Below are 12,907 nucleotides of genomic sequence, written 5' to 3'. Positions count from 1 at the left end.
GACGTCCGGACAGCACGGTCCCGGGCGCGGTGGCTCCTGCACTATGGTCCCTCACTGGGTGCTGCTCGTCCTCCTGCCCTTGGTGCGAGCCGCGGAGCGCTCCGAGAGCCAGGAGGACGAGCGGGGCCTGGCGGCCGCCCTGGACACACCCAACGGCTCGCACTTCTTCTGGAACAACTACACCTTCTCGGACTGGCAGAACTTTGTGGGCCGGCGGCGCTACGGGGCCGAGTCCCAGAACCCGACGGTGAAAGCCTTGCTCATCGTGGCTTACTCCTTCATCATCATCTTCTCGATCTTTGGCAACGTCCTGGTCTGTCATGTCATCTTCAAGAACCAGCGAATGCACTCGGCCACCAGCCTCTTCATCGTCAACCTGGCCGTCGCAGACCTAATGATCACGCTGCTCAACACCCCATTCACTTTGGTAAGGAGGGGGCTCTGGACCGGCTCCCCGCTCCTTCTCGGGCTCTTAGCTCTCAATTCTCTCTCCTCTCTGTCCTCCTCTCTGTCCTCTCTGTCTTCCCGCCACCACTATTTCTCTCCTCCTCATTTCTCTGTCTCTGTGTCTCCTTTTCTGCCTGTCTTCCTGTCTTCATCTTAGTTTCTTTTCTCTCTTGCCCTCTCATTTCTTATTTCTCAACACTCTCCTCTGTTTTTCTGGCTCTTAGTCTTTTTGTCAGTCTCCGTCTCTCTGTCATTCAGTTGGTCTCTCTCTGTGTGTCTCTTTTGGAAGTCTGTCTCTGTCTCTCTCTGTGCATCTTCATCTTTTTTCCTCTCTGTGACCGTTTTTCTGTGCCTCTTGGTTTGCCCGTCTCTATCTCTCTCCTTACCTTTCCCTATGGCTCTTTCTTCCTATCTCATTTTTTGTTCTGTAGCTGGTGGCATTGAGATCAATGATTCAAATGTCTGCAAGCAGTCGTGAATGAATGACCATTTCCTATTTAATGTCACTGAGTATGATAATTGGGCAGTAAATCAAAGCTGCTTGAAATGTCAGCAGAGATTGTTAGGTCATCTTCCCCACACACCAAAGTGCAGCCCATTAAATACCCTCCCCTGCCATGGGATGCTGCCTTGTGCCACAGCTGGAAGTACCAATTGCTAAATGTTAATGGAAGCTTAAGTGCATTTTCCTAGACTACTCATTTAAACTGCATTTCTCTTCTGTGTTTTGACAGTGAGGCTGTGCATGAAATCTTTGTTGGGGGAGAGGTGAAGGTGAGGTGGGCTTGGGCTCCTTGCTAGGGCAAGCTGGGGGCATTTGCATACGGGTAGCTGGTGAGCCTACCCCTGAAGCCCTGGCCGCTTGGCATTAGTGGTGTCGTTTCTGTCCCTCCATGATTTGGGAGTGTGCTGCTCATGGATGATTTGAGACTGTGAGAGCTATGACTGAGCAAGCATGACAGCTAGAGTTTATGTTTTTTAGCACGAATTACATTTTTTCAATTTGTGGAATAACTTTATTGTTTTCTGAGTCATTTCCAAAGCAGTATCTAGTCATCTCTCGCTCTCATTGTCTCTGTCTGTTTTTGTTTTATCTTAAAATTATATTATTTCTCTTGTCCTCACTTATGAGAACATTATTCACATTTTGCAGATGAGGAAACTAAGGCACAGAGATATTCAATCCCTGTCCAAGGTCACTTAGCTAGTAATTGGCAGAGCCAGGATGAGAATTACTCTCCCTGACTCAAATCCAGAGGTCTGTCTACAAAGCCACCCAACCATGGACAGGGGGCACTCTTGGACCACGTTAAGCTTCCACTACATCAAACCATGGGCTTTTCCTGTCCCCCTTCCATCCTATCTCTAAAGGAATCTTGGCCACTCAAGATCCTCTGGGCACTAGCCAAGGACAAAGGGTCTTCTAAAAACTCCCCCTCCCTACCCCCACCACATACACACTCTTCCCCCTGCTGCATAAAGCACAGGAGAGTACATCTCTGGCTCTTCCCCCATTCTACAATGCTGGGGTTGGCCTGAGCCACCCAAGATGGGAACTGGAGGGTCCTAGCACATGGTCTTGTGCTGCTGCCCAGAGCACAGTGCGTGAATAGACCTGCAACAGACATGAGGGTGTGTGGGAAGGGAGGCCATGGGCCCCAGGCTAGGCTGCAACTGAAAGCTGACAGCCCCTTCCCCTGAAAGGAGGCTCTTCTGTGAGAGAGGAGATTTCAAGCTTCTGAGAACCCAGCACCCCTTCCAGGTTGCTCCAAAGCAGCTTGGCCTTCAACCTTACCCATGTAACTGCTCCAGTTTAACCAGGGAGAGTGGAAGCGTTGGCGGGAGGGTCTTCTAAGGCCTCAGCCAGGCTCTTCCACTGGATAAGACCTCCTGCCTTCAGGCTGGTTGGTGACAGTATCCTTCCTCCCTGGTTTCCCTTGCTGTCCTCTTTACACACTCCATCAGCATAAAATCTGGCTCTGGTCATTGAGAGAAAAGTGAACAATTATTTGCAGTTCCCATGGCAGAGACATACACAGAATGTGGTAGATCCTGGAGGAGGGAGTTATTCATTCTGACCTGCCAGAGTCCCATGACCTAACAAAGAACCTAACATTTCAAAGGGGCCGGGATGCATGGGGATTTTCCAGGTAGAGATGAATGCTCAATGCAGGCAGAGGGACCTGGAAGAACAAAGATAGGGGCATCAAAGTTCATGGTGTGTTGAGGGAGCAAGAGTGGCAGCAGGAAGTACAGTGGAGGAGCCGGCAAGGCAGAGGGGAAGCAGAGGTGGTCTGGGAAGGAAGGCTGGGGCCACGTCGTGAATGGGCCTGGATACTCATAAGGCATCTGGCTCTGTCCTCAGGGCCATGATGATTCTCACCATGAAGTTGACAATATGGTTAAGAAAAATACTGTCAGCATTGTGAGTTACAAGGGGACAAGAGTAAAGGAACGCTTTCGGGAGGCTATAATGGTCCAGGTGAGAGATGATGGGAGACTCTACTAGGGCCATAGACTGAAGAAGAGGGAATATATTGAAAACCATATAGAGGTACCAGTGGTTGGCTCTGGTAATTCACTGAGCATGAGAGGTGAGAAGTAGATGTAGCTAAAGACTGCCAGCTGTGTAATGTTACTGGATTACTCAGAAGCCTCATGTGGCTCCTCCCTGCCTATTTCAAAGAGAATGAAGTCCATGGTCTTCTGTCCCAGTTTCATGATCTGGCCAGATTTGTCCCTCATGACTCTTCCAGATACTCTCGCCAAACCATTCCAGTCCTTATTCCCCAAACAGGTCCTGAGATTTCTGACTCACTGCCAAGTACTTTGTTCTTATCTTCACATGTGCAAATCCTACCTGTTCTCTAAAGCTCATCTCGGATGTCTCATATGTTGTAATTATGGTAGTTAGCCATGATAAGTACTTGCTATGGACTAGGCGCTGTTGTACTTACTTTAATTGTGGTATCTCTTGTTTGATTTTCATAAAATCCATGTGAAATAGATTAGCTCCATTTTACAGATGAGGAAAGTAAGGCTTATAGGGCCTAAGTGCCTTGCCCAAGGTGTGACAGCTACAAGTGGCAAATACTCTACTGTAAACCATTACACAATATTCTTTCTGTTGGGCTGACTTGCTCTATTTTTCCTCTGTCATCTCTCTCTGCCTCTGCCCACTCCCACCCCACCTCATGGCCCCAGTGCCATTTGTCTAGGCTTTCCGAAGGGCACTGAATACTGTCTGCCTTGCATCCGAGATACCTGATCCCCTTCTTCCCAAACTGGAAGCACCTTGATCAGAATCAATGCTTCAACTTTCTCGGATATGGGACATTACTCACAGGAGCTGTTCAAACACTGACTGAGTAAGCAAATAGCCCTGATGATGTGGGATGAGGCCTAGGCTTGCTCCTAAAGGCTACAGTGTCCCAGAAGCTTGTCTTCTTCTCTCCCCTACTGCATCTCTCACCCCTGCCTCTACCTACACCTCTTCAGGCTCCGGGGTCTCCTTCTCAGACTATGTATTGCAAGGCCATTTAGCCAACATTTGTGAGCACAGCCCACATGCTATGTTGTGACTTTTCAGATGTGTCTCTTCCATTATTCTGAACTCATATGGGCCAAGAATTAATTTTGTTATTACTATAAAAATTGCTACTATTTATTTCTAATAATATCTTTCTAGCAATCTGCCAGACATTGTGTTCCACCCTTTAGAGATATTTAAACACCCAATCCTTACAATAAGCCTACAAGGTAGAGATTTTTAAGCACACCCCCCCTTTTTTTTTTTGCAAATGAGGAAACAGGTTCAGAGAAGTTACATACCTTGCCCAAGGTCACATGGCTAGAAGCTAGTAGAGGTGGAAAGTCCAACTTCAAAGCCCATGTCCTTCCCTTGCTCTCCTGGCACCTAACAGAGCCTCGCTCCAGGAGCATAATCAGGTTTTGTTGAATTGAATGACTGAGAATGAGTCATGCTAGAGAAAATCTGTGTGACCCACAATTCAGCAGTGAAGAGTGGAAGAAGGCAGGAGCTGGAAGAAGCCTTCTATGGGAGGCTCTTCAGAGAATGGGGGTTGGGGTGGGGTGTCAGGATCAAGGCCTGTCTTGTGACCTCTGTGGGTTCGTTTCCAGGTCCGCTTTGTGAACAGCACATGGGTGTTCGGGAAAGGCATGTGTCACGTCAGCCGCTTCGCCCAGTACTGCTCCCTGCATGTCTCGGCACTGACGCTGACAGCCATTGCTGTGGACCGCCACCAGGTGAGGGCACCAACTCCCAAAGCCCTGTCTTTCCCTCTCTGGCTTTGTTTTCCATAGGGGCTGCGAGGGCCCTCAAGACAGTGTTTTAGCCCATTTTTCAATGCGTGTATTTGTCTTCTTGTTGAACCTGTATGAGTGCTTAGGTTAGGCATATTCAACCCTTTGTGCTACGTGCTATAAAACATTATTCCCTGTTTGTCTTCCCAGTGAAGACTCACTGATAGCATTTTCTGTCTCAGAAACTAATGAGCTTGTTTTAGGGGTAGAAAAGCAAACCTGGAAAATTACAGGTAAAAAGAGAGTGGCAAATAGTTACAGGCCGAAGACAAGGCTCCTGACTGGGAGATGGGTATTCCCTGGCCCACGCTGTTGAGGAGGAAAAAAAGCCAAGGCATCTAGGTAGCAGGAACAGGCACTGGGGCGGGGAAGAAAGGCCTCATTCACTGTCCTGCACCATCAGATGCACACAGAAGGATATGGTGAAAGGAACTGAAGAGGACCTGAGGGTGACATCTCCATGGCAGGCACCTTATTCATGTTAACTCAGTGAATCTGTGTTGTAGACTTGGTTCTGTGCAGAATCAAGGAATGGAAGCTCAGAAAAGTATATACATAGCTTTCCCAAGATCACATGCCTGGTAATGATGGAGCTAGAATTTGGACAAAGATCTCTCTGGCTCCAAGCACATGCTTTGATCACTAGTCCACCTTGCTCTGAGAAGACTCGAGGGTGCCTACGAGGCTAATATCATAATAGCCACTGAGATAAAGAGAGATAAAATTTATTCTGAGTAGCTCCAAGATGAGCAACAAAGACCAAGGGATAGGAGGCTTCAAAGATGCAGCTCAGTATGAGGAAGAATTTTCTAATAGAAGCATCTAATAGAAGCACAAAGCTGCCAGGAAAGGTAATGAGTTTCGTGTCACCAGCCTTATATACACAAGGTCTGATAGGGATGTTTTAGAGGAGATCAGTGCATCTTATAGGGAATTGGACTTGACAAACGTTGAGATCTCTTTGTCTCTGAAATGCCATCATTTTGGCAGTTATATTGCAGATGCTTTGGCATAAAATATGAAAATATTTCCTGCTTTTTCTTAACCTTCTCCTCTAATTTAACAACAGGGACTCTGGATTACTTTGACCTGGCCTATGCTTACCCCCACTCAACACAGCTAACTGTGAGTTGACTCTTGGGCCAAATGTGGGTCTGAAGAACAGGGTAGAAGTCTTGCCCACATTTACCATGTTGCTGTGACGTATACCCAAAGCCAGCAGTCTTTAAGTGGTGTCTGGGGCCTCTGACCCAGGCTTCCACTCCCCTCAGCAATCTGAACAGTGAAGGAATCTGAGGGGCAAAGAAGGTAAAGTCCAGAGTGGGGGTGTGCTGGGCAGCCTCTAAAACCTATTCATTCCTCCTGGAAAACCTTGAAAACATTGGGAGCTAAACTTGGGAGGACACAGCCAGAATGTCCAGTGTCTTAGAATGGTGTCTTAATGCCATGGCAGCAATTTATGACCTCTCCCCTGACCTTAGACTCACCTATCCCAAACTGCCTTTTTCGAGAAATAATGATTCTGATCTTAAAATGAGGATGCTGTCAGATTCCTCAGTCTGTATTTAGACCTTTAGAACAGAATTGATTGGCATACAAGATGCTTTTCAGCCCAAAATCCATAACAGTGGCTTTATCATAAGCACAGGAAAGCTGGGCCCCATTGCAATTTTAGTAACGGCTTTCATGAACAGTGTTATGAACCCCCAAATAAATGTGAGCACAGCTTCCTGTGATAAGTGTTGAGAGTCTCCTCTCCATGTCTGTCATCCTCAGACCCTCTCAGAGCCTTTTGTAACCTAAGGGGTCTAGAATCATGAGGACCTGAGATCAGATCCGAAGGTGGAGGCTGGCCATGGCTTGTTCCTCTGCCAGACTTGCTGTGCACTGTGGGTGTCAGGAAAGCAGACCTCCTCCTTCACCCTTTGCTGTCCTCTCAGTGCACCCTAGTTCTGCAATGTATGACCTGCAAGAAGCATTTAAATTGCCTGGAGCCTCTGAGTCCAGATGACACCTTCTTTCTACCCCTGAGAGTGGTCTTGGGGTGGTGCATCTCAGGGGCTCAGTGATGATTACTGGGTGCTTAACTTTATAAATAAGACCTACCTGTCTTACTGTGATGTGTGAGCTATATCGCCTGGATTTCTCATTTGCGTCAAAACTTCTTCAGCCAGAGAAGCCAAGTTTGCTTGTTTTCTAGGTCATTATGCATCCGTTAAAACCCCGGATCTCCATCACAAAAGGTGTCATCTGCATCGCAGTCATCTGGACCATGGCTACATTCTTCTCACTCCCACATGCTATCTGCCAGAAACTATTTACCTTCAAGTACAGGTGAGATTAACTAGTGGGGAGCAGCGTGGGGACTCAGAGGACCTTGACAGAGGAATGTGAGTCCTCTCTGAATCTCAGTGAGCAGTATCTGCCGCACTGAACCATTTTCTCTGCCTCTCCCCCATCCTGTTGCTTTCAGGTCTGTGACTATCTGCTGCTTTTTTTCCTGCTTTTTCTCTTCTTTTCAACAGCTTTAGCTTCCTCCTTATTCTCTGTCCAGTTTGTCTGCAAGATTTAGGCAGCATTGATTACTTTATGTCACTGGGGGCATGTACTCTCACAGACTGAGATTCCAAATCCACCAGGCCTTGTTTACTTAATTTTTATTTTTTAATTTTTTTAATTTTTTATTTTTTTTAGGTGAGGCAACCCTTCACAGATTCCAAGGACCTTGTCAGCTTACAACCTTTTATTTTTATTTTTTAATTTTTTACGCCTACAGCACCTGGTCTTCCTAGGTGGTCTCCCATCACCCAGGCCTTGTTTAAAACGGTGTTCTTTAAATTCTCTGACACAGCCTACAAACAGAGCATGCGTGTATCTATGTGTCTGAGGTAGGATGCTCTACCTCCCCCAACCTCCCATTCAGATTTTTTTGTTAGACTCTCACAGAATGAGAATTTCTTTCAAGGCACTCAGGTTTTTGTTTGTTTTTCTTTTTTTCAAATTTAAGCATTTGTGCATGCCAGTAGTTCATAAAGATGATCTCCCCCACCACACCGTAAGGTTGGAGAGAGCTGGCCCCATTTTTGATTTTGCTACCTTGGTGTCCCTTGCACCTGAATTACTGTCTCCACATAACAAGCCCACAGTTCAGTTTACTGAATGAATGAGGTTTTCATCAGTTCATAGTTGTTTTAAGTGAAGTTCTTTAGAAACAGGCCCTGAGACAAAAGAAGGTACAGGTGCCAGTGATTTTTAAGAAAGCACTCCCAGGAGTAATGGGTAAGGGAGTGGTGAGGCAGGACAGCAAATGGAAGAGGCCGAGAGAGGGTGTGATTTGGGGGTAAGCTTCAGGGTGCTCCACGTGGGGGCGCTCTGGAGCAAATTGATAACACAGAGTTTGCAAGCCTTGAGGCGATGGGAGCTGGGCTTTCATATTCCAGGCTCCCTGGGGAAAAGGGAACCTCTCAGCCACTTCTGGTTCTTGGCAGGCTCCTAGGAATTGTCTTTAGCAGCCCCAGGGTTGTCCTATAAGGTCATGGTACAGCTGTTTCTTTTGGGGCAGGCAGAAACTGGAGGCCTGGTGCTCCAGATCTGGAAAGGGGGTCAGAGAGGACATAGGGGATGTACAGTACAGCTAGTGTGTCCTGCGGTAGCCATGTGCTGCCCCATCCGAAACAAACACACACACTCCTTGTCAAGAAAACAAGCTCTGACAGCTGATTTCAACCCATTTTAAAGGCTCCCTCCCCACTTCTAAGATATTGGAATGAATCATAATAACAGACCCAGCAGATCTCAGACTCCCTATCTGCCTTCACACATTTAGGGCTTTTTTTTTTTTTTTTCTGTGACAAAAGCAGAGAGTTCTCTCTTTTACTAGTGATGACCACCAGCACATATAAAAAGAGCAAGAAGCCACATGGCGATGGGAAAACTGCCATTTTGAGTTCTATCTGTGCATTTTACGGTCTGACAACCCTACTCACACTGAGTCTGGACATTTAGATAAATAAGGACCTGGGTTTAGAATTCCTGCTACAAGTTCCTGCCTTGCTTTTCCTGGGGCATCTTTTAAAATGATCCCTTAGAGTTGAGCCCGCGAAAAGTCTGTGACCGATGCCCCAACCACCTTACAAATAATAGGTGCTTGCCGCCCTGCCCTCTGTCTCTTGCTCGCTCACTGCCCTTCACGGGCTCACTGTGACCCTGATCGGGGATTTATAAGTAATAAATCTCTGCTTCCTTTATGTGAATGTCTTGAACTGGCACCTTCAAAATGGCCCCTGGGGCTTTCACTTGCCCGGAGTGGAAGCCCAGATACTCCTTCCAGCCAGGTATGGGTTGGCTTATGTCTTTGTTCATTTCAGCAGGTCGTAATCTGCATATTTTTAAGTCAACACACCAACTCGAGGGGTTCCAACACACATGGATATCCCTAAAAAGCTTGAAGAGGACTGGGTACATTGCATAGAAAATAAATACCTGTTATAAACGGCTGAAAGTATGTGAGTTCAGGCGTTGCCACTCACATTCTCAGGAGCCATCATATCTTTGTCCCATTCCTTGGTTCCCCTCTCCAGGTTTTCCTGAATACATTGTGCTCCCAGGAAGAGTTAGTTATAAGACCCAAGAACACTAGTGTTGTGTTTATTCATTGAACAGATATTTGTTAGGTCTCTATTATGGACTAGGAATAATACAAGTTTAAGAGGACACAGAGAGATCCAGGTATATTCCTTATCTTTATAGAATCCCACCCTAGTAGGAGAAACAGCAACGTAATCAGATAATTAGGCTGCAGCTTCAAAAGTGCTATCACAGACAATGAACCCAGTGGAGGGAGAGGCCAGTGCTTCTTGAGGTGAGGCTTTGCCAGACTAATTGCACACCCTCCTTCTCTCTGTCTCTGTATCTCTGTCTCTCTCACTTGCCCCCAGTGAGGACGTTGTCCGCTCCCTATGCCTGCCAGACTTCCCTGAGCCAGCTGACCTCTTCTGGAAGTACCTGGACTTGGCTACCTTCATCCTGCTTTACATCCTACCCCTCCTCATTATCTCTGTGGCCTACGCGCGTGTGGCCAAAAAGCTGTGGTTGTGCAACACAATTGGCGACGTGACCACGGAGCAGTACCTGGCCCTGCGGCGCAAGAAGAAGAAGACCATCAAGATGCTGATGTTGGTCGTGGTCCTCTTTGCCCTCTGCTGGTTTCCCCTCAACTGCTACGTCCTCCTTCTCTCCAGCAAGGTCATCCACACCAGCAACGCCCTCTACTTTGCCTTCCATTGGTTTGCCATGAGCAGCACCTGCTACAACCCCTTCATCTATTGCTGGCTTAATGAGAACTTCAGGGTCGAGCTGAAGGCATTACTAAGCATGTGCCAGAGGCCGCCCAAGCCTCAGGAGGAACGGCCACCCTCCCCGGTCCCTTCCTTCCGGATGGCTTGGACAGAGAAGGACAATGGCTGCAGCAGGGCTCCACTAACCAACAACCTCCTGCCTTCCGCCCAACTCCAGTCTGGGAAGACAGACCTGTCATCTGTGGAGCCCATTGTGGTGATGAGTTAGAGGAGTGTGGGAAGAGGCAGGGGGAGGTCTCTGTTCCTAGGTAAGATTGAGAAAGGGCCTGAGGACAGAGCCTGGAAAAGGGCCTGTCAACTCATACATGACCTTCACCGTGCTGGAAACAAGTTCCTGCAGAAGCCGTGAGACTCTTGAGTTCCTAGGAAACTGCCCAGCCTTTGATGAAAGCTAAAAGGCCCCTACCAGCTAGACACAAACTTGTGAATCTCTAAGAAATGCCGTGAAGCATATCACCCTGGTTCCCTGAGCCAGAGAACAGGACAACTTCAGCCCAGACAGGAGCTGAGTCAGTCAGCCACTTCCAACCATCAGGCATCTGCCTTATGATCCTCCCCACCACCGAGCATCCATGAAGGACACTTGAGTCATATTTTGGGTGTGGCTGACTGAGATGCACAGAGCTCTCACCAGTGGAAAGGTTAGTGAGCCAGGGCTGGCACGAAGGTTTTTATGTCTCGTTTTCTAAAGTCATTGGACCACGGGGAACTATAATTCTGTGGGGGCCTGGTCCGATATATGACAAGAAAGGACCAATTTGATTCCTTAAAGAGCAATTACTGAGTTTCCTTAAACAAAGAGAAATTATTAATAAAACTTTAGAAAATTTAGAAAAGCACAAAGAAGAAAATGAAAATCACCCCCTTCTCCCACCAACTTGTGATAAGTTTTGTTAACATTGCTGTGGATTATTTGCAACTTTTTACTTTGTGTGTGTGTGTATGTGCACACGCGCACGTGCGTGCTTTTCATTCTCAATTACACTTTTCCATGTAGAGATAAGCAAGAATTGGGGGCATAGCAGAGAACTTCTGAGCCCCTCTTCCAGGAATAGTGTCTACTAGAAGAGTTGGAAGAAGCAATGGGAAAGGAACTCAAGGAGAAGACTCACAGAGCCGACAAACTGCCTTCACCTTATAGGAGTGGTGGGAATGGCCTCCTCTCTTGAGATGGAGGCCATTGTGATGAGCCAGGGAACAAAACTCATCCCAGAGACATAATTCCTCCTCTGCTACAATCACACAGGACAAGAGGTGTTAAAAAACTGCTCCACTTTTACAGAAGATGAGGGAGCAGGCTTTCCAGCGTGCTGGAAATCATTGTGTTGGACACCTCACCATCCCAGGCTGTCTAGGCAGGCCATTCATTCTCTGCATTCAGTCTGAATAATAAGGCTTCTGCACTGTCAGCATCACCCTGGTGGCTCACACGTCACAGAACCCTGTAGCCTTGTGATAGTCCTTAAGGCTTCAACATGCCAGAGAAATCTCATTCCAGAGACTGTGTTTTTATCACCTTCCATCTGGTCCTGAGTGACTTACTGTGTCACCCAGGAGAAAGACACATTAGGTAGAACAGAGCTTAATTCACCAGCAGTAAACAATTGCTACTCTCGCTCTGGTTTTAAGTTTCTTTCTAGCACCAGATAGATTCTGAAAGCAAAGCATGGATGTGGAGCTGAGTGGGAAACTGAAGTTCGGAGAGAAGGGGCTTGTCCAAAGTTCACTTAGATCTCTTGGCTGTTAAATGAAACTGAACTTGGTCATATCATTTGCTTCCCTATAATGAACCATGGGACATTATACTATTCTCCCTATTTATGAGGATGTTTGAAGTTTTTCAAGTTGTAAAGTTTGAAAATCATCTTCTGAACAGTGAGTGGGTAAAAAAGTGACTTCCATGGGCCAGAGAGAGCCTTCTGAGCCCATAGGGATCTCCAGATGGATTTTTCCAGCCAAGTGTGTGCCTGTTGTCTCTGTGGTATGGAGAAGTAGCTAGCGGTTTCATCTTAAGGCTGCTGTAGAAATTCTGTCAACCAGAAAGGAAACAGGTAGAAGGCTACAAAAACTCTGTTCTGCTCTAGAATCATGGAGAAAGCTTTACTTTGCCCCTCTGTGAGGGCATCTAGAAAGACCGTTGAGTTAAAGAGAAGGTTCTTCTTTGAGGAGGGCTGCCTGATGGCCCATTAGTTCTGTGCCTCCCACTAGTCCCTTGTCTGTCCTCCTCCCCGTGTTCCCAGCGTGCCTCAGAGCAAACATGGATTTGTATTTGTGAATGTGAAATTTGTAAAACTTGAGTCTTTCCAATGTGCTGTGATGAGTACTTCATTGTACATCGCTCCAGTCTCAATAAAATAATTTTAGATGTGTGGATCGTGCTTCTGGGACTTGTGATTAGGCCGCAGTTGGTAACTGTTAAAATGGGGATCCATATGGATTAGATGACAAGAGCGTGGAGATCAAGTGCTCACACACCTGCGTTTTACAGCTGAAGAAGTGCAAACACTGAGAAGGGTAAATAGCCAGTTGAAAACCTCTGACTCTTAGTCTGTAGTTTCTTCTGCTGAGCTGGCTGCCAAGCCCCCTCTCTTGCGATTATGAATCTGTGCTGTGTATTTTAACCTGGGACTCCATCTGTTCCCTGGTGATTCAGAAGGAGACGAAGCTGCCGCTCAAGCCTCAAGAGTGGGTCTCCCACTCGCCATGTGCTGTGGGCACTGCATTCCTGTGTTTACCAGGATTTCTGCCCTTTTGGGCCTGGGGTCCCCTGTCACAAGGCA

General features: G+C 47.1%; 1 protein-coding gene across 1 annotated transcript; it reads left to right on the top strand.

Moving 5' to 3' along the window:
- The first annotated feature begins 6 nt into the window (after positions 1 to 6).
- Positions 7 to 12,498, top strand: GPR83 (G protein-coupled receptor 83). The gene is made up of 4 exons (XM_006907480.2): positions 7 to 427; positions 4,588 to 4,713; positions 6,971 to 7,104; positions 9,708 to 12,498. The coding sequence occupies exons 1-4, from the start codon at positions 44 to 46 to the stop codon at positions 10,333 to 10,335; spliced, it is 1,272 nt and encodes a 423-aa protein (XP_006907542.1). The 5' UTR covers positions 7 to 43; the 3' UTR covers positions 10,336 to 12,498.
- The last annotated feature ends 409 nt before the right edge of the window (positions 12,499 to 12,907 follow it).

Source organism: Pteropus alecto, unplaced genomic scaffold (assembly GCF_000325575.1).
Source record: "Pteropus alecto unplaced genomic scaffold, ASM32557v1 scaffold12, whole genome shotgun sequence".
Classification (NCBI taxonomy): Eukaryota; Metazoa; Chordata; class Mammalia; order Chiroptera; family Pteropodidae; genus Pteropus; species Pteropus alecto.
This window is presented reverse-complemented; position numbering and strand designations above follow the sequence as displayed.

What these genes read in the sequence shown, in the direction of transcription:
- GPR83 (XM_006907480.2), top strand. Translation starts at nt 44, where the DNA reads ATGGTCCCTCACTGGGTGCTGCTCGTCCTCCTGCCCTTGGTGCGAGCC. An exon ending in TTGCTGTGGACCGCCACCAG is followed by an intron (nt 4,714 to 6,970) that starts GTGAGGGCACCA and finishes CTTGTTTTCTAG; the next exon opens with GTCATTATGCATCCGTTAAA. An exon ending in CTATTTACCTTCAAGTACAG is followed by an intron (nt 7,105 to 9,707) that starts GTGAGATTAACT and finishes ACTTGCCCCCAG; the next exon opens with TGAGGACGTTGTCCGCTCCC.